This window comes from Tachysurus fulvidraco, chromosome 5 (genome assembly GCF_022655615.1).
Source record: "Tachysurus fulvidraco isolate hzauxx_2018 chromosome 5, HZAU_PFXX_2.0, whole genome shotgun sequence".
In the NCBI taxonomy this organism is placed as follows: domain Eukaryota; kingdom Metazoa; phylum Chordata; class Actinopteri; order Siluriformes; family Bagridae; genus Tachysurus; species Tachysurus fulvidraco.
Window position 1 is genome coordinate 16,753,463 of NC_062522.1, and position 25,060 is coordinate 16,778,522.

General features: G+C 38.2%; 2 protein-coding genes and 1 pseudogene across 2 annotated transcripts; 2 read left to right on the forward strand and 1 right to left on the reverse strand.

Moving 5' to 3' along the window:
- Positions 1–106: 106 nt before the first annotated feature.
- LOC113642762 lies at positions 107–7,565 on the reverse strand (annotated as a pseudogene).
- Positions 7,566–9,055: 1,490 nt separating this feature from the next.
- On the forward strand, positions 9,056–11,810 carry pxmp4 (peroxisomal membrane protein 4). The gene is made up of 4 exons (XM_027146337.2): positions 9,056–9,239; positions 10,148–10,210; positions 10,415–10,613; positions 10,779–11,810. The coding sequence occupies exons 1-4, from the start codon at positions 9,127–9,129 to the stop codon at positions 11,034–11,036; spliced, it is 633 nt and encodes a 210-aa protein (XP_027002138.1). The 5' UTR covers positions 9,056–9,126; the 3' UTR covers positions 11,037–11,810.
- Positions 11,811–18,743: 6,933 nt separating this feature from the next.
- Positions 18,744–24,006, forward strand: tgm5l (transglutaminase 5, like). The gene is made up of 14 exons (XM_027147205.2): positions 18,744–18,831; positions 19,017–19,208; positions 19,521–19,757; positions 19,917–20,035; positions 20,482–20,610; positions 20,702–20,879; positions 20,957–21,089; positions 21,229–21,332; positions 21,480–21,719; positions 21,838–21,864; positions 22,009–22,218; positions 22,648–22,805; positions 23,006–23,142; positions 23,687–24,006. Exons 1-14 carry the CDS (start codon positions 18,825–18,827, stop codon positions 23,838–23,840), a joined length of 2,025 nt encoding a protein of 674 aa, XP_027003006.1. The 5' UTR covers positions 18,744–18,824; the 3' UTR covers positions 23,841–24,006.
- Positions 24,007–25,060: the final 1,054 nt, after the last annotated feature.

The window sequence follows — 25,060 nt, forward strand, 5'->3', positions numbered from 1 at the left end:
CATCATCAGTGATGTAACCTGAGGTTCTCAGGTGTTTCGGGTCTTTCAACATCAGACACCCTCACCCAGGCGACCTAGCCACGGCTGGTCAGACTGTGACTTGTGTTCAGGTAGCGCTTGCTTGCCCCCATGGTGCTCCTCTACGGATCCAGAGCCATCCCGAGGCTTTCTCGGCTTCGTCGGCGATGTCCTTGATGTCCCTGCTCCTTGTTGTTCCTGCAATGCCCAGCTCAGTAAAGGCTTTGTGGAGGGAGCACCCCACAAATCCTCTGCAGCCAACCTCGATAGGCATGCATCTCGCCTTCCAGCCCTGTGCTTGGCAGTCTGTGACCAGATGTTCATATTTGGCCATCTTTCTTTCGTGGGCTTCTCCCAAGCGGTCCTCCCATGGCACGGTCAACTCCGTGATGATTATGTTCTTGGTGTTGTCTGAGACTAGAATAATATCTGGCCTCGTTGTTGTGCTGACAATGTGCTGTGGGAATTTCAGCTGCTTCTCCAAATCCACTGAGAGTTTCCAATCCTTGGCTGATGCCAGGATCCCTGATGGTACCTTCGTCCCTGCTTGTGGCTGTTCTCCTGCCCTAACAAATGCGACTGAGCAATTGGTGTTGCTCCCTCGGCTGCCTTTGCTGATCTCTTTGCTGGTGGTGTCTGCAATAGATTTTAGCACCTGGTTGTGACACCAAGTGTACTGACCCTGGCCGAGCGCTGTTGGGCAGGAACTCAGAATGTGCTCCAGCACATACAAAGGTTTGCTGGGCTAGGCAGGACATCATACACTGCCTGAATCAGGAAGGTTATGCGGTGTGGCTCACTTTGCCAGACCTCCGTCCAGGTGACCTTGCGGTCCATGGCCTGCTCCCACCTGGTCCAGGCCCCCTGTTGCCCCATTCCAACTGCACTATTTGTCCTTCCTTCCTCCACAGCTGCTCTGACCTCTTCCTGTATTCAGCTGCTTTTCTCCTCCCTCTTCGGCTTTATATCGAGGAGGTGTTGAGAACATCCCCAAGCCAGCTCTACCTCGGGCCACCACTCCCACACGCTCTTTGTGCCGCAGTCGAGCCTGTGCATCCAGCACAGCGGCTTGGGCGTTCCACTTTCTCCGTGTCTTCACCAGTACTCCTGCCTGGGCCACCTTTGGATCGTTGGAGTCTCTATACATCAGCACCTCACATGCCCGAGTCACTTTAAACTCCTCTTCCAAGGATTTCAGAGGCTTTCAGAGGATTTCATTGTGGTGTTGCCATAGAGGGCAATGTTGCTGAGGTTCCTGGGCAACCCTAACCATCTCCTGAGATAGCTTCTGACCTTTCTTTCTAAGGTCTCCACCGTATAAATGGGAACCTCATACACAAGTAGTGCCCAGAGTATTCTTGGCAGGATACCATGTTGGTAGATCGATGCTTTAAACTTGCCGGGAAGGCCAGAACGGTCTCTTGATCTTAACCAGCTGCCCAGCTCCTGGCAGGTTGACTGGACTGATGCGAAGTCTCTGATGCTCAATGATGCTTGGTTGCCCAAGCTTTTCACCGGTTGTTCTGACAGTGATGGTATCTTTGCACCTTTGATGCTGAAATGGAACCTTTCTGAGACCTTGCCCTTCTTCAGCACTAGTGAACGGGACTTGGTTGGTTTAAACTCCATCCGAGCCCACAGGATGAGCTTTTCCAGCCCTTGTAGTATCCACCTGCCTCCTGCCACTGACTCTGTGGTGACTGTCAAGTCATCCATAAATGCTCTAATTGGCGGTTGGCTGAGCCCTCCTCTACTTTGGGGCCCCCGACACTCAGGCTCTGCCGATTTGACAATCATATTCATTGCCACCGCAAATAGGATCACTGATATGGTGCAGCGTGTGATTATCCCCACCTCGAGTTTATGCCAATCTGATGTCACACCTCCTGCCAAGACTCGTATCCTGAAATGGTTGTAATAGTCCAAGATCATATCTGCAATCTGATGTGGCACATGGTGCTTGGTCATGGTGGTCTGGACCAGCTTGTGAGGTCTAACCACAGTACCGTAAGGTCTTCCTTATGTCCGCGTGCTTCCCGGATGAGCTGAGAATTGCTCCAGCAATTCCTCCCTTTTGCACAGATGTGTCTATGTAGTTGTTAGCTAAGAGGAAATTGGTCAAACGCCTTGCTACTATACTGAAGAAGATCTTTCCTTCTACGCTCAGTAAGGAGATTATTCTGAACTGATTGATCTTCTTGGAATCTTGGAATTCGGTTTCAGCTTGCCCACAGACCAGACCAAGATATATCTTCTTAGAACAGTATGTGGGTTTGCATGATGGTGCTAATTAAGATCTCTGTATAACTCTGACATACAGTATGGCCTTTCTTTCTTTCTTGTGTGTGTGTGTGTGTGTGTGTGTGTGTGTGTGTGTGTGTGTGTGTGTGTGTGTGTGTGTGTGTGTGTGTGTGTGTGTGTGTGTGTGTGTGTGTGTGTGTGTGTGTGTGAGAGAGAGAGAGAGACATTGGCACCTTAATGTGAATTTATTTTATTTTATTTTATTTTATATTAATGCTTTTGAAATATTGTATGCTACCATTCATGCTTACATCATAGAGTATTTTGAAACTATAATTAAAAATTGAAATTGAGAGAGCGAGAGAGAGAGAGAGAGAGAGAGAGAGAGAGAGAGAGAGAGAGAGAGAGAGAGAGAATGATGAATGGATGAATGCATTAAGTTCTCCATATGAGTTCTCCAAAATCATTTAATGAACTGTGGATAGCCATTTTTTGTTCACATTGCTAAGAAGAGGCAACAAAGTAAAGTAAACCAACACTATAATTACATTGTAGTGGATTTTGTTTAATTCTTTGTTAGAGTTGTTTTTAGTCAATGCAACAGCAAATTAAATTTTCTATTTAAAAAATGTCTCTTAACAACCTCTCCCAATTCCTCTAGGTGACTAAAGAATGACAAGAATGCCCACAATTTTCAATGAATTATTTAATTATTCACTTAACAAGCAGATCTATTCAATCTGGCTTTTACTGAAACTATAATAAACAAATAGAAAAGCAGTCATTATTAAGTATAAGTGTGTTAGTTATTACACTGAAATCATATTTATTTTATAGTGGAATTTAAGTGCTAATTCTTATTTATAGCTTATAGCTAAATCAAATTATAAGTTAAAGATTTTCTCCTGTGTTGTACCCGTTATGTTTTGTTTAAAAGGTTTAGAGGGCAAAAGAAGAAATTACACCTATAAAGTCTAGACTAGTTAGAATATCATGATCAGTTAAGATAAGTGGGTAGTCAATTTCAACTCTCAGAACATGTTTAATAATAAATAAAACACCTAGACACCTCATGAACGTTTACACTTTAGTTATATTTTAAATAAAAATACACAAACTAGACAGCCTGATGAGCTTGAGGTCTCATTGGAGTGGAATGAAAATACAAAGTAACATGATACAAGAAGTGAAGATTAAGGATTACTCAAAGCCTTAGCCGGTAAGTCAACATTTCTATATTTGTCATTTAAAAATCTTGTTTTTTTAGAGTGGGTACAGAGGGTTGAGTTCCAACCTCACAACTCGGGGGTTAACAATCTGAACTATGTAGGTAGTTTTGCATACATTCCCCTCATCCATGTGGATTTAATCTGGGTTCTCCGGTATTCTTCCACCTCACACCATCCACCGTTACTGGGTTAAACTCCAGATTCAGCATTTCCCTCAACAGGAAAAGCCAATTGATGGAGATAGACAGACAGACAGACAGACAGACAGACAGAGACAGACAGACAGACAGACAGACAGACAGACAGATAGATAGATAGATAGATAGATAGATAGATAGATAGATAGATAGATAGATAGATAGATAGATAGATAGATAGATAGATAGATAGATAGATAATACTGTAAATGAATATTGTCTACTTTCAGGTAAACTAATGATAAGATCATTGCGATTATGAACATTGTGATAATAAATAAATTTTTTCCTGTAGGTAAACTCAATATTTTTATTTAGAATGTTTAGTATACAATTATTATTTTACAATGTATATAATCTTATATATTCTAATGTGTATTTAAAGCATATATTTCATTGCCATTTTCCAACAAATGTATTATTGAGAAGCACAAAATGGAATTTAGACACAAGCTTTGAATTTCTTAGCCAATTGTGTGAATATGAAATTTTATATAAAGGCTTGTACTGTAGATCAGTGTGCAACGTTTAACATACCCGACATAGCACAAATTTCTGATTCAAAAGTTGAAAAATATTGATTTGTATCTTTATGAATGTAGTCCATTCTCCAGCTTTGACAGAGGGTTTACAGAAGTACAATTTTTTTTCAGGTGATGGGAAATTTATAGGGGAAATTTATGATCTGGTAGATCATTAATATACCTAATAAAAACTAAAATGTTTCTAAGATATTGGGAGACTCCTGGTGGTTTAGGAGGTTATTACAGATGTGTGATTGGTGATCGCCAGATTGCTATAACGTGTAATATGAATATGTGATTTTTTTTTACTTGTATTAACAGTATATTAATAGATTTTATATGTTACATGAAATTTCATCTAAAATTTATTATTTCTGTAGCCTTACTGTATCTTGTCACCAAAACAGACAACCTGAACTGTCCCTCTGATGTGCTCATTCCTAATCCTGTCCATCCTTGTCACTCCTAAAAAGAACCTCAACATCATCTCTGCTACCTCCATGTCTGCCTCATGTCTTTTCCTCACTGTGACAGTCTCTAACCTATACAGCATAACTGGCCTCACTACTGTCTTATACACCTTTCCTTTGACTCTTGCTGACATTCCTCTTTCACACTTCATACCTGACACTTTTCTCCACACACTCCAACCCACCTGCACTCACCTCTTCATCTCTTTTCCACATTCCTCGTCACACAGGACAATAGAAACTAAATACTTAAACTCCTGCACCTTCTTGACCTCAGCCCCCTATAGCCTCACTGTTGTACTTCCCTCTGTTGTATTCTGTTTTACTAATCTTCAGAGGAAAAGCAGATCTCCATCTTTCCAGGTGTTCCTCCACCTGCTGTCTACTCTCTACTCTCTGCTTTCTACCGATCACTATGTCATCTGCAAACATCCGTGTCCACGGAGATTCCAGACTGACTTCATCTGCCAACCTGTCCATCAAAATAGCAAACAATAAGGGACTCAAAGCCAATCCTTGATAAAGCCCCTTCTCCACCTTGAACACCTTGAAACATACAGAAAAACAAACAAACAAACAAACAATGTTCAGGTGTTTGTTTATCTTGTTTATGACCACAAAACAATTTTAGAAAAAAATTTACAAAAATTTCAGATACAAAGCCACTACAAATACATTGATTAGAATAAACCACATTTGAATAGAAATTTTATATTTTACAAAGTTAATTAATAATTTAATGTTTTAATTTAAAACAAAAAGCTAACATGATCACAAAATATGGGAATTAGGAATTAGGAATTACATGGGGGAATATCCAGGAGATTACATTGAGAGCAACATAACCCAGAAGAAATGAGAACAACATAACCCATCCCAGTGACACCAGATAATAGGATTATATGCTATCATTGTAGACATTCAGAGAAAATACAAACAGCATAAAATGTGCTGATATTTATGAATCACGTTATATCCTTAATTAAAAAATCGGCAAAGGACTGTCTTAATGATTTCAGCACCAAATCATGAAGGTAAGACTACAGTAATAGTATCAATTAGTTTGATGTATAGATGTATACAGGGGCTGAAAATTCACAGTAGTAGAAATATACAGTTAAACATACAGAAAACAGGTTATTATTATTATTATATAAACATAAAAAGCTCATACATGGGTAAAAAGCATGAACATTATGATCTTACATAACTGAGTATATACATGTACTGTACAATATTTTTGCCTACATATTCTGGGTTTGAAAATCTGTAGCCAACATTTTATATTAAACCTTCTGTAAATGTCTTGTTTTCTTTTTTCCCTCTTGCCAGTATGTGGGCCTCAGATTGCTCATTAGAGACCAACACCCAGATTTCTGTAAAGCTGCTGACAATGTTTGTTAAAAAATGCTATACAAATAAAATCAAAGTGAACTGAATTCAATTTATTTTGCTCTGAGTGCCTACCTACAAATTGTCCTTGTCATGCACATTTATCAATGTCCTGTGTTAATCATGACATTATGTAATTCATGTAGATATTGGACATCTTCCAGATAATGTGACTAGCTCAGCTGCATCGTCGGCAGCTATTACAGACCTGATCTTGGCACCAGACTCAGATGAAAAGGCAGCTGGGGATGATGTTTTCCCAACCTAATCAAAAAACTTAATCATCCTACAGATTCATTGCTGGGAAAAATATCTCACAGTGATTCAGTACTAGACCATGAAGGCAGGAACAACATATAGAGGGGTTAGGGTTTAATGTGAACACCCATTGTTATAGGGTTTTAAAATATTTGTGTAGGCTACTGTAAAAAAAAATGTTGTGATTATCATTTATTTATTTTAGTTACTATATTGTCTAGGTAGCATGCTAGTATGGAACACATTTTGATCAGCAGTGGTTAGTTTAAGATATTGTAATCTTTACAGCCTATCTCTTTGGTGTTTCAAGAGCAACAGTCTGCACAATAATGACTGTAAACAAAGCATAGCAGGTGGAAAAAAAATTCAAAACTTAATAAAAGGAACAGTCAAACACTAAGAAGGATTGTGTCCAAACAACACAGAATTACCACAAGAAGATTCCATTAGAATATATACAGAAATTGTATTAATCTATTCCAGGAAGGTTGGAAGATGTATTAATTGCAAATGGTGTTACAATACCTTATTAATAAACATATATTACATATTTTATTTGTGTTCACATTATCTTTTGAACCCCTGTAGTACCATGCCTGACATAATATAGATTATCTATTATAGATTATCTATACATTAACAGTTACAGAGAAACAAAAATGCACTCACAGAAAAAGAGCAGAATAAGTCCACATACATAATTAAGCCAGTGCTCACTAGTTTTAATGTGATATAGTGATTATTCTATAGCACTGGAACCAGTCTCACAACATGGTGACATTTACCCACTGTTTATTGTCATCAAGGAAAATAGCGCAATTGGACCGAGCAGGCAATTGCCTCAAAGCAAGCATTTGTGGCAAAATTTATACACACAAACACACACACACACACACACACACACACACACACACACACACACACACACACACACACACACACACACACACACACACACACATACATACATACATACATACATACATACATACATACATACATACATACATACATACATACATACATACATATGATATAAAAATTTGAGAAAAATGGGTAAACATGTTTTTTTTTAATTATTTAAAACTAAAGCTAAAGCTGTCAGTAATTTGTAGGAGGTGTAGAGGCACATCTGTGGCCAGTTCAGTAACCTTAGTGGTCAGTAACTTTATTGCCTAGGATTTACCAGACATTTTCAATCAGGTGTAGCTCAGGACTCTCTGCTGGCCGCTTCATTGTTTCAATGTTCTTAGCTTCCATGGACAAAGGGCATCTTCTTGCATGAAAATTGCAGACTAGTGGGAGATACTCACAGGGAAGGAACTGCATGTTGCCAAAGGAGGTTCTGATAAACAATTGCATTCACACTGCCTTGTAGCTGTGTAAGAGGCTCACCCTCTCACTGCAGAAAACATCCCCCAAACCAGAACACATCCTCATTCACCTTTCACCATTCACCTTTAAACCCTTTATGCACTTTTTCCAGTCTTTCCACAGTTTAATGCCGAACATAATGGTTTCCACTGGACTCAAATAAATTGCTAAATTAAATTGTTTTCAGCCCGAATTCTCTTAAACTGCATGATGTGATTAATCCTCTGTTCAGCACTGAACTGGAAAGCAAATCCAGCTATAGTGTTGAACCAATATTCCAGTGAGACTCTCCAAATTATCCTGCCTTCTCACCTGTTTGTCTTATGAGCAGCCTTTTTGTATGAGTTAGCTAAATTACTATCACTGTAAAGCTGCAACAGATTTGGAATGGCTAACGTCTTTTGCAATAGTCATCCCTTTTATAGATAGATAGATATGGATGGTGTGATGGTCCAGCGGTTAAGGCGCTGGGATCTTGATCAGAAGGTTGGGGTTTGAGTCCACAAGCTGCTGAGGCATCAACCTCACCTGCTCAGGAGCACCGTACTATGGCTTGATCCTGCGTTCTGACCCCATAACCCGGGATATGCGAAAAGAGAGTTAGAGAGTTTGACGGGGAAGTTATTTGCTATTAAAGGGAAGTTTCCACACCTGTGACAAATTGTAATTTCCTGTAAAGCAGGAAAAGGATATAAAAGTATATCCCAACACTTGAACGTGCAAGTCAGTACTGTTCAAACTCTGATAAAGAGGTCTAAAATAAGAGGTTCTGTTGATACTTAGCCAAGAAAGATTTCACCCACTACTGCCAGAAGAAATGTTTGGGACGCAAAGAAAAACCCACAAGCATCTTTGAGAGAAATACAGACTGCTCTGGTATATATACAGTATGGTATGATATACTAAAGATTTAAAGGAACTGGAGGCATTTATCCCAAGACGCATGGGCAGCTAGATCACCTGAGAGGATTAAGGACCTCATGCACTATTACAAAAATCTACGTGCCATCATTGATGCTAAAGGAGGCAATACACAATATTAAGAACTAAAGATATGCAAACTTTTGAACAGGGATTATTTCCTTTTATTTTTTTCTGTTGTGTTTGATTGTGACTTGTGTCTAACTGTCTATCCATCTGTTTATCAGTTTCTGTTGAAATGTGATTACAGACTTTCCTTCCATCATCTTAGGCATTTTTTAAATAAATGTATTTATCTATTTTAAAGACGTATGTGAGTATTAGTACTACACATGATATTAGCCGTGTACACGAGATCATGAACAATGTTCGCCCATTACTAGTTTCACCGGTAGTTGCATAAACGCGGAACCTTTTTTTCGCCAATTTGTTTCCGATCGACTCTTCCGCTCTGTGCTCGCGTGTACTTAGCTACAGCAATAAGAATCCCTAATACTGAGCTATGGCAGGGTCTGATGTTCTGAGCACTTTGCTTTACACAGTCAACACCCTCCTGCAGCAGGAAAAATACAAAGCCGTTCTTGCTGTGCTTAAAGGATTCAGGAATGGCGCCGTGTGAGTGTTTTTGCTCCTTAGAGTTAGTTTGTACACATTTCTGCTTTGTTATATTCATATATCTATTGTGTTTTCAGTTCTTTAGCGATTTTAACAGCTTTGAATTGTTTGAGTAAAACAAACAATCCCAGACAAATTGTAATATCGCTTGATTTAAAACACTGGCTTTTTCGTGTAGTAACTTGCACAATCTCTGTGCTAATTTAGTGAATGGGCAAATGGGGCACAGGTCATTGTAAATAAAGCTCCTTCATTTCAGTCCACAAAAACTACATTGCTGTGATACACATCACCGCACTGTGCCGCCTTTTCTCCTTCTCCTTCATCTCTTTTTAAGCTATTCGGGTATTTTAATGTGTAAATGAATATATTACTAAATACACAAACAGTACAGTGATTATTTGGTCAACCATACAGTAGTGTTAAATGATAGCACTGATTTTTTTTTCCTTTATCCAATCACGATAATGTCTGTTCTAAAACTAATTACATTTATTCATCTGCTCTCTGTGGGGTTTAATATAAGTAATTACAGAAATGCTTTACAGGAGTTCATATTCTCTCTGGCAGCTATTTAGTACTAATATACGTATACCTGCATGTGGCTCTGTTCAGAATTAGCATATGTTGAGAGGTTTTTCCTGTATTGTATTAATACTGTATGTGGGGATGTGGTAGCTCAGTGGTTAAGGTGTTGGGCTACTGATCAGAAGGTCACGGGTTCGAACCCCAGGTCCACAAGCTGCCACTGCTGGGCCCCTGAGCAAGGCCCTTAACCCTCAGTTGCTCAGTTGTAAGTCACTCTGGATAAGGGTGTCTGCTAAATGCCGTAAATGTAATGTAATGTACTGTATTGTGTTGGATTTAGTTTGAATGATGTTCTGATTGTCATTCATCTTATTTTACAGATACGGTGCCAAGATCCGGGCTCCACATGCACTGGTGATGACGTTTCTTTTCCGAAGTGGCAGGTAAAGCAGACTATTATACAGATGGGAGTTAAATTAGCTTGTTGAGTTGCAGCTCAACAGTTGTTTAGCAAATAGTTTTTTACTATTTACTATCTGTCTAATCCAGAACTGCTTGATTTGTATAATGCTGTTTGTTGAGAATCAACTGTTATTTTGTGTGTGTGTGTGTGTGTGTGTGTGTGTGTGTGTGTCTTTGCATTCTAGCCTTCAGTCCAAGCTGAAAGCTATAGCCCAGGCCACATATACACACTCAAGGAACCTCGCCTACTTTGTATTTTCATATAAAGGGCTGTTGGCACTTCAAAAAGGTATTCAGGGAAAGAGTCTTCAGTCTCACTCATTCTTAGCTGCTTGTCTTGGAGGTTGGCTGGTATTCGGGGACAATAACAATATAAACAGCCAGGTAAATTATACACTTTGCATATCAATAGATATGAACATTTGATGTGAAAGAAATATAAATGTTGGTTTAATGCAAGATGACCTTTCCTTGACTGATCTGTATATATGATCTTTGTACAGTGTGCTCTCTTGAAACATATCTGACACATTATCTTTTGCTCCCTAGATAAACATGTACTTGCTATCTAGAATTCTGTTTGCCTTATGTCGTTTGGCTGTGGAAAAGGGCTACATTCCGAAGCCCAAAAGAGACCCCTTCCCACTGTTTGCCATGTTGGTGTGGGGCATCGTCCTCTGGCTATTTGAGTACCATCCTCACACACTGCAGCCTTCACTCCAATCTTCTATGACCTACCTCTACCACGACAGCAACACATGGCACGACCTCTCTGATTTTCTCATTTACAACAAACCACAGATTTAATCTTTTTGAACATGGTTCTCTATTAAACTATTACTAGTGATTATGGTCAGTAAACAGTAGCTGTTTATGGATTATGGCTTTTTAATGACAGCCATCAAATCTGCACGTTTAGATCATTTTCTCTATTCTAATTTCAAGTGAACATATGATAACTTCTGATTTTGTACTTTTTGCACATTTGTAAACTGGTGTTCAAAAAGAGCTTATTTCATAATTTGCTAAATGAAGAACAAGAACGTATTTGAACACAGTTTTGTTAATTTTCAATATTAATTGAATGTGTTTTTAATAATTAACTGTATAGCTGGTGACCATTTTATCCCTCTTTGGTGTGAGGGAATGTTGAAGTCCTATTTGAACTTCATTTCCGTTGCAGAATTGACAGCAAGCAAACAGTTTCTAAACTTGTCAGTCAGTCCATGACACTATCTAATCAATCAAGCATAGTTAAATTTAGGTTATGACCATTTTGGGTGAAAAATATTAACTGATTTCAGTCCCCACTGTAGCAGCTCAGCCATGTGGGCCAGTTTAATAATTTATGGTGACAAATACTTGTTTTAATTCCAGCTATTTCTATTATTTAAGGGTACTGATATGCATCTAACACAAATTATGACATTGTATATGCAACCAGTAAAGATTAGTTAATTGCTATCATTGAGACATCAATTTTAAGTGGTTGTTTTGACCACATTTGAGTATCATCAAGGTTGAGGATATGAAGTATTTGTTTTGAACCTGAAGCAGAAAATAAACTCATCTCTCCATCCAGTTGTCTTTAAACTTCTGCGTTTGTTTATCAATAATCAACACAGATGGCTAAAATAAAAATCCATGAACACATTCTCATTTCATTATTATTTACTGCTTTAGCTGTCACCTCATCTCTGCAATCATCAATTCATTGATCAATTCTTCCAGTTAAAGACCTATACTCTATAATTGCTGTTGTTGCCAATTAACATATTAAATACCTGTCTGCATATTTTACTAAACACTGTGTTTGGCAAAGCTGAGATTTGTTGAAAAAAATCAAGGCCATGATTCCTGATTGTTACTGATTATAAATAGGTTTATGTGTTTGTCATGTAGGATGAATAAAAGTGCAGCACAGAAAATTTTATATTTTAGCATGTCCTAACACTAACTCGTTCGATTTATTCTGAATGATAGTTGTGTAGAACAGTGTTATTTCATGTTTATGTCACACATTTCTGTGAATTTGTTACAATGTGCCACTAGAGGTCACTGGAGTCTTTGGAATCCACACAACTCACCAACAAAGTGCTGATTCCAGGTCAGTTTATCAATGTATTTTCTGGCCGAACAAGCAAAGAACAATCCTTCACACAGCAGGAACACTGTGTACGATTATGTGCACATTATCCTGTATTGGGCATTCTCTTTTTCTCTCTTTCTCTCAGCTTGTAAAGTTTGGAATGGGGCCATTTATGAACATTGGCATCAATTTGGCCCAAGTTTGTTGTTGTTAATAACTTTAATATCTCTTGACATAAAGTGTAGTTCCAGGTCTAAAACTGTTTAAAAACACAGAACAGCAAATGCATTTTAAATCTACTGTACGTTTATGTGGTGGCATAAAAAAACAATTCTGTAACAATTTTGGCATTGCCAATTTTGATGTTTTTATTTGGCCTGCCATAAGCATAGTAGTCAGTGTTTACAACTCAGCATCAAGATAAAGTCAAGTATACAACTAGTTCTGTCAGGACCACTTATCAAATGAGAATTTATTAGATGATAGCATATAGTTAGTGTTGGAGGTATGGTTCTGTTCTGGGCCAGAAACCACGCGCCCGTCTGTGCACATGCATGGACAGAGCGGGGAGGGCAGCTGCTAGAAAATAGAATAGAACCTCCCCTATAACAGAACCATTAATCATGCATAGTATGCTCGCTTACGGGTTTTTGGAAAATAATAAATTGATAAAGAAATAATTAAATAATTAGAGAGAGGGAAAAATATGGTGAGATTTATGACGTAAACTGGTACAACGAACACGGGTTCCGGCATGATGGAGTCGGGGTTGGAGAAGGGAGTTTAAATCGCAGCAGCAGCGAAGCGGTAGAAAGCGGCTCAATGAATGGGAATTTAAATGGTCGGGTAATATGGATGTCGTAACCGGATTGGTGCGCGTCGTGAACGGCTGATTAACAGCTGATACACACTTGACGACGTGGCCTGCCAGAATTAACGCTTGATTGAACAGGGCCCAGGTGTACCAAGTGACTCATCCAGATGCATCACTCCAAGTGCACACCCAAGCTGTCACCTGTTTTCCATAGTAATACTGTCGTTACTGTGGTGTAGCTGTGTTTGCTCTGTAGTTTAAAAAAATGCTGATATACTACTATTAAAGTCTATATTAAAGTCTACTATTAAACTCACACCCATAGTTATGAAGTGCTTCGAGAAGCTCGTCATGAGGCACATCAAGACCCAGCTACCACCCTCACTTGACCCCCTACAGTTCGCGTATCGTCCAAACCGCTCCACAGACGATGCCATTACCACAGCCCTCCACTTAGCCCTCACCCATCTGGACAATAAGGACACTTATGTACGAATGCTGTTCATAGACTTTAGTTCAGCATTCAATACAATCATCCCTCAGCACCTGATTGGGAAGCTGAGCCTGCTGGGACTAAACACCTCCCTCTGCAACTGGATCCTGGACTTCCTGACTGGGAGACCTCAGTCAGTCCGGATCGGGAACAGCATCTCCAGCACCACCACACTGAACACTGGAGCTCCTCAAGGCTGCGTGCTCAGTCCACTGCTGTTCACTCTGCTGACTCACGACTGTGCAGCAATGCACAGATCGAATCATATTATTAAGTTCGCCGATGACACGACCGTGGTGGGTCTCATCAACAAGAACGACGAGTCAGCATACAGGGAGGAGGTGCAACAACTAACTGCCTTCTGTAGAGCCAACAACCTTTCTCTGAATGTGGACAAAACTAAAGAGATGGTTGTGGACTTCAGGAGAGCACAGAGCGACCACTCTCCGCTGAACATCGACGGATCATCTGTAGAGATCGTCAAGAGCACCAAATTTCTGGGTGTTCATCTAGCGGAGAACCTCACCTGGTCACTCAACACCAGCGCCATCACCAAGAAAGCCCAGCAGCGTCTCTACTTCCTCCGAAGGCTGAGAAAGGCACATCTCCCTCCCCCAACCCTGACCATGTTCTACAGAGGGACCATTGAGAGCATCCTGAGCAGCTGCATCACTGTCTGGTTTGGGAACTGTACGATCTCGGATCGCAAAACCCTGCAGCGAATAGTGAGGACAGCGGAGAAGATCATTGGGGTCTCTCTTCCCTCTATCATGGACACTTACACCACACGCTGCGTCCGCAAAGGCAACAGCATTGTCGATGACCCCACACACCCCTCACACACACTCTTCACCCTCCTGCCGTCTGGAAAAAGGTACCGAAGCATTCGGGCCCTCACGACCAGACTGCGTAACAGTTTCTTCCCACAAGCCATCAGACTTCTCAATAACCGAACTGTACTATACTGAGCACAACATACACACACATCATCTGTATGGACTGCACAGACCCTCACAAAACACACACACTGTTTTGCACACTTTTCTGCTGTTTTTGCACATATTGGACAATATCTGTCATCTGCTGTTTTTTGCACAACTCCATATATAATCCAAAGGACCTGCTGCTAAGAACCTGCTGCTGTTCATTCTTTTACTGCACAAAATATTGTTTGAACATTCAGTATTTACACCGGTCGGTCAGCGCTGTTCTGTTACTGTTTATTGTCTTTTGTGTATTGCATTTTTTGTACTTTTTGTATTGTCTTGTAACTTAATGTCTGCACTGTTTTTTGTCCTGCACTGTCTTTTGTCCTGCACTGTCTTGCTTGTCTTGTCCTGCACTGTTTGCACCAGGTTGCACAGTTGCACTTTATGTGGCTAAGACTAATTACATGTCCTTAGCCCTGTCTTTGTTTTATGTAGCACCTTGATCCTGGAGAAACGTTGTCTCATTTCACTGTGTACTGCAACAGCTATATATGGTTGAAATGACAATAAAAAGCTTCTTGACTTGACTTCTTGATTAAAATATATGCATGAATTTTTTTGCCAGATCCAAATACTTATTCAGATGGCAATAGTGCAGCTGGTTATATGTGTGTCAACAACACTTCCCTTGCTTTTTTATTTACCAGCAATTAAGGAAACTTGTGCATTTATGTAAAAATTCAAACGTAATTTCCTCATGTTATATAGCATGTTATATTATTCTGTTCCTGTTGTTCTTTATTTTAGAAGTTAGCAGGTATACAATATTTTGATATTTTATTCCTATATATTCCTGGCCTCCTGGTGGTCCAGTCCCAAGAAATTGGACCACCTGGTCCGCTGTGGAGACCCAGAACAGGGCGGATAAATCCTGTATATTCCTTTTTTATTTCACTGTTCATTTTCAATTAAATGTATGTGAATTGGAATTGCTTTAATGAATCATTATTATTATTAGATTCTTTTGTTAAACTATTGTATTGTTGTTCTATTGTTTATCAGATTCTAGTTTTACCATAATCAAATTTGGTCTGCGGGCGTGTTATTTCGTACTTTTTCTTTAGAGACAAACTATTCTAATAGTTTTGCGTCATTAACTTACTAATCTACTAGAATTTTGATTAATTAATTGAGATTACTGTAGATTTAAGGAGATCTAGGAAGTGGTCTTTCAACACCTCCCAACGTGTGACGAAAGCTCAACAAAGCTATTCTTCTTGTGAAAAATGAAACAGGTCAGACTTCCTACACAGCTACACAGTGTGGTATGCTAGGTGTACTGAAGAAAACCACAAAGACTGTCTATCTTAAAAATCCAATATAAATGTAAGTTATTGTTTTAAAATCCAATATTTGTTAATGAAAAGCATTATTAAAACTTACTTTATTATACTGAAAAATAAATGTTGAAAAAACTCATATTTTATTCATGATAGAATATAGATTACAAATCAAATAACATATCAAATAACATATCAAATGTTGAAAGTAAGACATTTTGAAATGTCATGCCAAATATTGGCTCATTTTGGATTTCATGAGAGCTACATATTCCAAAAAAGTCGGGACAGGTAGCAATAAGAGGCCTGAAAAGTTAAATGTACATATAAGGAACAGCCTTTGCAAACAGGAACAATTTGCAAATTATTAGGTCAATTGGCAACATGACTGGGTATAAAAAGAGCCTCTCATAGTGGCAGTGTCTCTCAGAAGTCTATAGGCTAAAACTCTATAGGTCAAAAAAGAAGCTATATCTTAACATGATCCAGAAGCCTAGGCGTTTTTCTTTCCAAGGCTCATTTAAAAAGACTGTGGCAAAGTGGTAAACTGTTCTGTAGTCAGGCGAATCAAAATTTTAAGTTCTTTTTTGAAAACTGGGACGCCATGTCATCCTAAAGAGGACAAGGACAAGTTGTCATGCTCAGTTCAGAAGCCTGCATCTCTGATGGTATGGGGTTGCATGAGTGCGTGTGGCATGGGCAGCTTACACATCTGGAAAGGCACCTTTCAATGCTGAAAGGTATAATCCAAGTTCTAGAACAACATATGCTCCCATCCAGACATTGTCTCTTTCAGGGAAGACCTTGCATTTTCCAACATGACAATGCCAGACTACATACTGCATCAATTACAACATCATGGCTGCGTAGAAGAAGGATTTGGGTACTGAAATCGCCAGCCTGCAGTCCAGATCTTTCACCCATAGAAAACATTTGGCACATCATAAAAAGGAAAATGCCACAAAAAAGACTTACGACAGTTGAGCAACTAGAAGCCTGTATTAGACAAGAATGGGACAACATTCCTATTCCTAAACTTGAGCAACTTGTCTCCTCAGTCCCCAGACATTTGCAGACTGTTATAAAAAGAAGAGGGGATACTTTTTTGAGATGTGTTGATGCCATGAAATTTAAAATCAACTTATTTTTCCCTTATGATACATTTTCTCAGTTTAAACATTTGATATGTCATCTATTTTGTATTCTGAATAAAATATTGAAATTTGAAACTTCCACATCATTGCATTCTGTTTTTATCCACAATTTGTTCCAACTTTTTTAGAATCGGGTTTGTGTGTGTATATACTGTATACAGTACAGTGTTGTAATGTAACGAAGTAAAAATACTTCGTTACCGTACTTAAGTAGAAATTTCACGTATCTGTACTTTACTTCGCTATTTAAATTTATGTCAACTTTCACTTTTACTCCACTACATTTTCTAGATAAAATATATACTTTTACTCCGTTATGTTTCCAATAAGCAACAAGGGAGGTTTGGCGAATCACTGCTCCTAGATTGCATTCACGCGCAGTCAGAGCTGGAGGCATTTATAACGTTAAAAGCCGCAAATACGGCGACCAAAAGCAGTGAAATTTCGCTATGCTTATAACCAGAGTTGTAGCACGAACAAAATATTAATGCAAACATTCCATTCAATACTAAATAAAAATAACATTTATTGATTTGGTCTTGAAGCCTGAGATAGGCACAGGCTCCCCGTTACCCGAGGTAGTTTGTGGATAAGCGGAAGAAAAAGAGTGAGTGAGTGCATTCATGGGACACACTGTTTGTAGAGAATACACACATACATGAACTGATTTGATTCGAGACTGGCATCATTACATCATGCATAAAATTTTGGTGTCCACTTTTGCCATTTAATAACACCATAACGTTTGGCTTACTATGTAGTCATATAATATATAATATATAACTCTTTTTGTTTTAAATTCTCATTAAAACCCCTAAAGGTGAAATCCTAGAACCGCCCCTGCTCTTATGCCTACCGAAAATCACTGAAATTGTACTTTTCACTTTTACTTCAAATACTTAAGTACATTAAATATCAGAAAATTACTTTTGAAACTTAAGTACAGTAAATATCAGATACTTTACGACTTTTACTTGAGTAACATTCTAAAAGGCAACTTCCACTTCTACCAAAGTCTTTTTCTAGTAGTACGATACTTGTACTTTTACTCAAGTATTGCTTTCTAGTATACAACACTGATACAGTATGTCCCACCCAATAGTATGTGCTCATTTCTATTACTCAGTTATTTAAATATTCTCCCATCCCACTTTTACTCATCATAAGCCACACCAGTGGAAAAAAAGAAAGTCATCTTAATGACACCTGAATACCAGTGAAACTTAGATAAGCCAACATTCTGAAACCTCACCCAAGTATTGACTGACAGCTTCTGTTAGACTTTTTATGTGATGTTCACTTGTCTGTTTGTGTTCGGGGTATGTCAGCAAGAATGTTTGGTTATGTATGTGAAACCATAGATGAGTTACAGGGATACAAATACACTAAATTCACTTTGGTGAAACAAACACTAGGTAACAATTAAACATCACATTAAACACTAAAAGTAAAGACTACATTTAGAATAGGAGTAAAAATGGGGAAATTTTCCACTCACATATTCAATTGTCAATATAAACCATATTTTTGTATGAACAGATTTTAGTAGAAAAAATCATGCCTAATGATATTTATTAAATACAAGGCACTGTGATATTGATTTATCTCTAAAAGAAAACACAAAAAACACTGGGGATGACCTCACTGCACGTCTGTAGTTGGTTACACAAGAAATTCTTTGGAGATTTTTGCCAAGGAGTGGCATGATGCTGGTTATATAAAGGACTAGTGACTTTACAACAGACAGCTTAAACAACAAGCACAGCACAGTGAACAATGGAAGGTGAGATTCTTTAATTGTATTATGTTTTTGATGCATGATTCGTTTTGCTGAATTTTTACATGATTCATCATATATATTTCTATACAACATTGTGCAAAGATCTTACTGATTTTTAGCTTTACATAAGAAAACCTTTTAAAATCAATTTATCAATTTGTTCTTCTTCTGCATTTATCTGTATGCAGGTTTGAAACTCACATATGCTAACCTAGAAGAAGCTCAGAACCAGGTGCAGCACAAGACAGAAGGGCTAAACTCAGTTGGTCTGGTAGTGAGGAGGGGGCAGGCCTTTAGAATCACACTGAGCTTTGATGGACCTTATATGTCAATCAAAGATGACCTTATGCTCAGAACAGACTTAGCGATGACTTCAAAAGGTATGAGTTTATCAATCCACTTTAACATTCTCTTTCTGATTTATCTTTATTTTTGTCTCACTAAGTCTATTATTTTGAAATTAAAAAATTGTTTCAATTTTGGTAAGTTATATTTGGACAGAGAAAGCTCAGGATTCCTTGATGGCAGTACTAACAATGTCAATGTCAAGTTTAATCATTCAGAGATATGACCATTTAGCACTGCAATTTAGAAGCATCATTATCTTTGGTGTTCCTCAAATAGCCATATTACTGTACCCTGTTTTCTCAATCGATAACGTTCTTCCTCTTTTCATTCATTCTTCCCTGCAGAAAATCTTGCCTGTGATATTCCGATCACTTCCTCAAAAGTCACTTCTCAGTCCCAGTGGACCGCCTACTTTCAGCATGGAATGATGAACCCCAGCACCCCTCACAAGGCTTCTGTGTGTGTCTCCAGTCCACCTACAGCTATTGTGGGAGTGTATCAGCTCTATTTGGTGTCTCGCAATGGCTCTTACAGCTGCAGGATTGGACAGATCACCCTGCTCTGTAATCCTTGGTGCATAGGTGAGTCTGGATTTTCTGTCAGTTTGTAAACATTTAATCTAATAAATGTTAAATTACACTACACTGAACCGTTGTACTTCTACATAATAACACTATTCTGTCTCATATTATCTATCCAAAATTTATGAGATCCTGAAATTGTGTGTCTGTACTTTTTAGATGACTCTGTCTACTTGCCTGATGAAAATCAGAGAGAAGAGTATGTGAGGAATGACTTTGGCATGCTGTACCAGGGAACACCCAAACAAATCAACCATATTCCATGGGACTTTGATCAAGTAAGAGCAGCTCAGTCTGTTACTTTAAGGATTGGTAGGGGATATGTTTGACATTTGGTATTAAAAGAATGATACGTTTTTAGGTGGTAATGAGTTATTGCTTTAATTATCAGCACAATTCATCATCTTCTCTTTGCTTGACTAATCTTGGTTGATGAACTATATCAATGCAAATATAATCAACCATGCATAATTTAACTTAAGCCAGAGATCGTACAGACCTCATTTTTGAGCTCTGTGCAAATAAAGCCACAAAGTGGTGAAAAACATGGATCCCTTAATGTTCGTCCTTTGTTAGCAACAAGCTAGGCAGATAATTGTAATGAATGATGTATACTTATTTCCTCAAATACAAATAAATCATACTCTAGGCAGCAATCTGTATAGTCAATGTTATATGTTGATGCTACCGGTGCAGTTGATTAATGTATTATATATGTTTTCAGTATGAGAGTGGTATCCTGGACATCTGTATGATGATGCTGCAGGTGAGCAATGAACACAAGGAAAACTGGAAGAGAGATTATGCTAAACGCTTTGACCCTGTTTACATCAGCAGAGTCGTCTCAGCTATGGTGAGAAACTTCACACCATCCTCTTCTTCCTCTCTTCCATGTCTGTCTCAGTTCTTTTCCTGTGTCCTGATAGAGTTTTTTTTTTGAGCAGGTAAATCATAATGATGACTGTGGTGTTTTGGAAGGGAAATGGACAGAGAATTACAGCAATGGTGTCAACCCATCAAAGTGGGAGGACAGTGGAAGCATTCTGAAACAGTGGGCTAAATCTGCCTTCCGTCCTGTCAAATATGGGCAGTGCTGGGTTTTTGCTGCTGTCATGTGCACTGGTACTAAATATAAGCTTTCAGTGATAATGGGAGTTTTTTGGAGAAAAATGCATGCTTAAAAACTCTGTCTTCCTTAGTAATGAGAGTCCTGGGAATCCCGACTCGTGTGGTCACCAACTTTAACTCGGCTCATGACACTAATGGGAACCTGGTGATTGACGAGTATTACACTGAGAAAGGGGAAAAGCTGCCTCATCGTGACAGCATCTGGTTAGTTGTTATTGGCACTAGTGGTGATTACACTACTTACACAGAATGGTCAATTACTACATTGCTTTACTATTTTGACTTCATTATTATGATAGGCACACAGGTTTTGGGCTTAAACCCTGTTATATCTTATTTGTAGGAACTTTCATGTGTGGGTGGAGTGCTGGATGAAGAGAGGAGATCTGCCGAAAGGATATGATGGCTGGCAGGTGGTTGACCCAACTCCACAGGAGAGAAGTGACGGTCAGATTTTTTCCACAACTGAAGCATATTATGAATATCTGGAATCAGTCATTGTTGCCGTTAGTGGTACATTGGGTATAGCATTTTAACTGTGTCATTACTTGTGTCTGTACTTAATACTGAATTACTGTACACATCCCATAACAGGAATATTCAGGTGTGGTCCTGCCCCAGTAAGAGCTATACAGGAGAAACAAGTTGACATGGCCTATGATGTCCCTTTCATCTATGCTGAAGTTAACGCTAAAGTGAATAGGTACATTATGCGTCAATCACAAGTACTGAGCTGCACCACTGTGACAGACAGCGTGGGTACTCTCATATGCACCAAGAGCCTGGGATCCCACAAACCACAGGATATCACTTCTACCTACAAACACAACAAAGGTAAAATAAGCAAGCAAGCAACAGAGAGAGAGAGAGAGAGAGAGAGAGAGAGAGAGAGAGAGAGAGAGAGATTGTTTCTACATACTGTAGCTAAAAAATCTTTCCCCTTATCATGCAGTGCCAAGACCACCTCACGCTAACATAGGTATTGTATGTCATTTTCAACTCTTATTTTTACAATACTGTTTATGAAAAATAATTGTTATCTATCAGTGTTATTGTTCATTTTTATTGAAATAAGACTAGTAAAACATCTATTTTCTTCACTTATCTATTTCCTTGTGCATAGAATCAGCTCAAGGTCTCTCTGTAGAGCTGAACCTTGATAAAAAACCTGTTGTTGGAGAAAATATCTGCTTCTCAGTCATTGTGACTAATCATGACAGTGTTCAGAAGAGAGTGAGAGAATGCGCCAATGCTCAGGCAAAGCGTTATGACCGCAGTCCATCTGATACCTTCTGGGAGGCTGATAACCTCATCCAGCTTTCTCCTCATGGACGTATGTGTTTATGTGTATTATTTCTGTTTAATTGAAGTGATTTCTAAACAAGATTTAGCCTAAATATAGATTCACTGAAAGGTTTAATGTATAGATATTGAAAATATGTCTATGTCTCTATTCAGAAAGACTGAATAGAGCTACAGTCATTCATTTAGTCTCGTTCCAGGAGATTGTCTATGAAATGTATATAATAAGGCAAAGTATTTTTAACCCTTTCTCTTTATGGGAAAAGAAACATTGCTATGGCTTCTCTGGCTATGTAATGCATTCAATTTAGGAATATTTTGCATTACAGCAATTTCACTTTTTTTTTTCATCAAAATTTGATGAAATTGTTCAATCAGTAAAATTTATGAGTAATGACTAAATCTGAACATTTTCATGTTATCTGTTTTCTAACATATTTTTCTATTGCTTTTTACTCAGGTACAGTGCTACAACATCAAATCTCATACAGTCAGTACTCAGCACTGGGAAATGAACAGCTAGTCAATCTGGCAGTGGTCATAATGGATATGGCTACTAAGAAGGGAGTCTTAACTTCTGAAGAGTTTAACATCACCAGTCCATTCATCCACATACAGGTACAAGATCCAGACTAAAACATGTTAGAAGAAAAAGGGGTCTTTACATTAAGTACACTTTTATTTACACATTATTGTTATTCACATCTATATAGTTTACATTATCTTGAATCATATCATTATGATGAGCTGATATAGTAAACAAGATAGAACTATTAAAAAAAAATCTTGTACCAAACATCGCTATTTTTCTTGTCCAGGTTGCTGACTCAGAAACTATCACGGTAGGCAGACGCCAGGTTGCTACGTTGACATTCACCAATCCATTCTCTGTAGTGGTGAGAGGCATGTTGACTGTGGCAGGTTCAGTCTTGCTGGAGGGCAAAATACTCATCAAGTATGTGTAAAGATTTTAGTTCAGTTGCTGTTAATGACATTCTTTCTTGAAGGGTCATAGAGTAGAGAGTAAAAACAACAAAAATAAATACTGTTGTATCCATTAAATTGTTGTGACGTCATCATCCTCCCACTAAATATTTAAATATGACTTGCCTAAATTGGGTGTGGTGACTAATTGGGAAACTTCAGTATTATCAGCAACGCCGCATGTTCATTATGTTCATTATCTTTTTTCACGGGACACACAAAGAAAGTGTATGTGAAATATGTTTGTAATGTAGACATGCAGATTACACAGGAATGTTTGTACTAAACAAAGTTCAGATGTTGAGTTGTCTTAAAGAAAATGAATTTTGGATTAAAACAATATGTAATACTAACCTTTAACCTTTATACCTTATGTAGATCTCTGCTAGTTAGCTGTTTACATACTTTTTCCACAATATCAATTATATTAACAAATTGGTTAAATACATAATTGACTCTGAATGTGTAGTAAGTTCACTCTATTCATTTTTAAGTCTTCTTTTTCCATGCTACAGTGTTGACGATTTGAAGCCCAGAGAGACCATGAACATTGTAGTACGTTTCACACCAAAGATGGCAGGAGTGAAGATGCTGCACGCTACTCTGAACCTGGATTTCAACAATATTGTTATCCGTGGCTTCAAGACCTTTGTTGTCCGACCAGAATGAAAGAATGAAACAGGAAATCAGAACCATGTACCTGAGCCACTGACTGTGAAATGCTTATGTTTTTTCTAATTATGGGAAATATGAACATGAAATTGTATATTTTTTTAAATCTCTAAAGATAATGAAGGGATGTTCATGTATGTATGTCATTTTAATTTAGGTAATTTATTGCATAACTTCTATTAACTTGCTTTTAAATATATATATATATATATAATATCAATAAATGGCAAGAAACATATAAACATAAACCTGAATACAAAACTTTTGCAAGAATACTTCTTTAACATGATAACTTCTTTAGTCATGATAACTTGGTTAACAAGACCGTTTTTCTTTGCTAAAACCATTCAAAACTGTTAAAATGTTCATCCAGTAGAGGGCATTATGTTTCTTTTATTAACAACAGTCCCCCAGGTACAGGCCCCAATCTTATGCCCTGAACTACCTGCAACACCTGCCCAAATACAGTATGACAAATTTGAGTCTGTTTAATTAGTTGCAATGTTTAGGAAAAGTGGCATTAATAAGATTGGTCATTACTGGACCACAGCATGTTAACAGATTGGACAGAAAACAGTCTGCCTAAAGGTGCTCATAGAAAGCAGTTTCACTAAATATTCAGTGATATACAGTACATTTGGTTTGGGGATAACAATGTAAGCTCAATTGTGGTACGAAAAACTGTCATCCTATTCAGGATTTATTCCTGCTTTGCTCCTAAGAATAGGCTCCAGATCTACCACAGGCCTGACCAGAATTAAGCAGTAACTAAAAATGAATGAAGGAATCAATGTTCAAGCAGCATATTGACCCTGTTGGTACTTTAGACATTGCAGAAAAGGAATACAAGATTGGCTTCTGTGGGAATTAACTGCTTTATCCTTAGTCTAAGCCAAAAGAACCCACTCACTCTTTTTTCCCTCTCTAAGGTAATGCTTTTGTGTGTGTCATGTTCTGTTGGCAAGAGATGCAGCTATTATTGATTGGTAGTAGGATAATGAAAAGAGCACAGTTCAGTGCACATTGCAGTGTCTTTCTCTTCCGTCACTAAATCTGTCACATTCCTTTCTGCCATGAAATAGCTGGTCACTGATGAATGTCACTCATCTACAGATTAACATTGCCTAACAGAGCATGACTGTAATGAACCTTTAGTGGAGTATTCGCCGATCTTGTTTACCATGAATTCTCAGTGGTCATATGGATACACTTGTTTT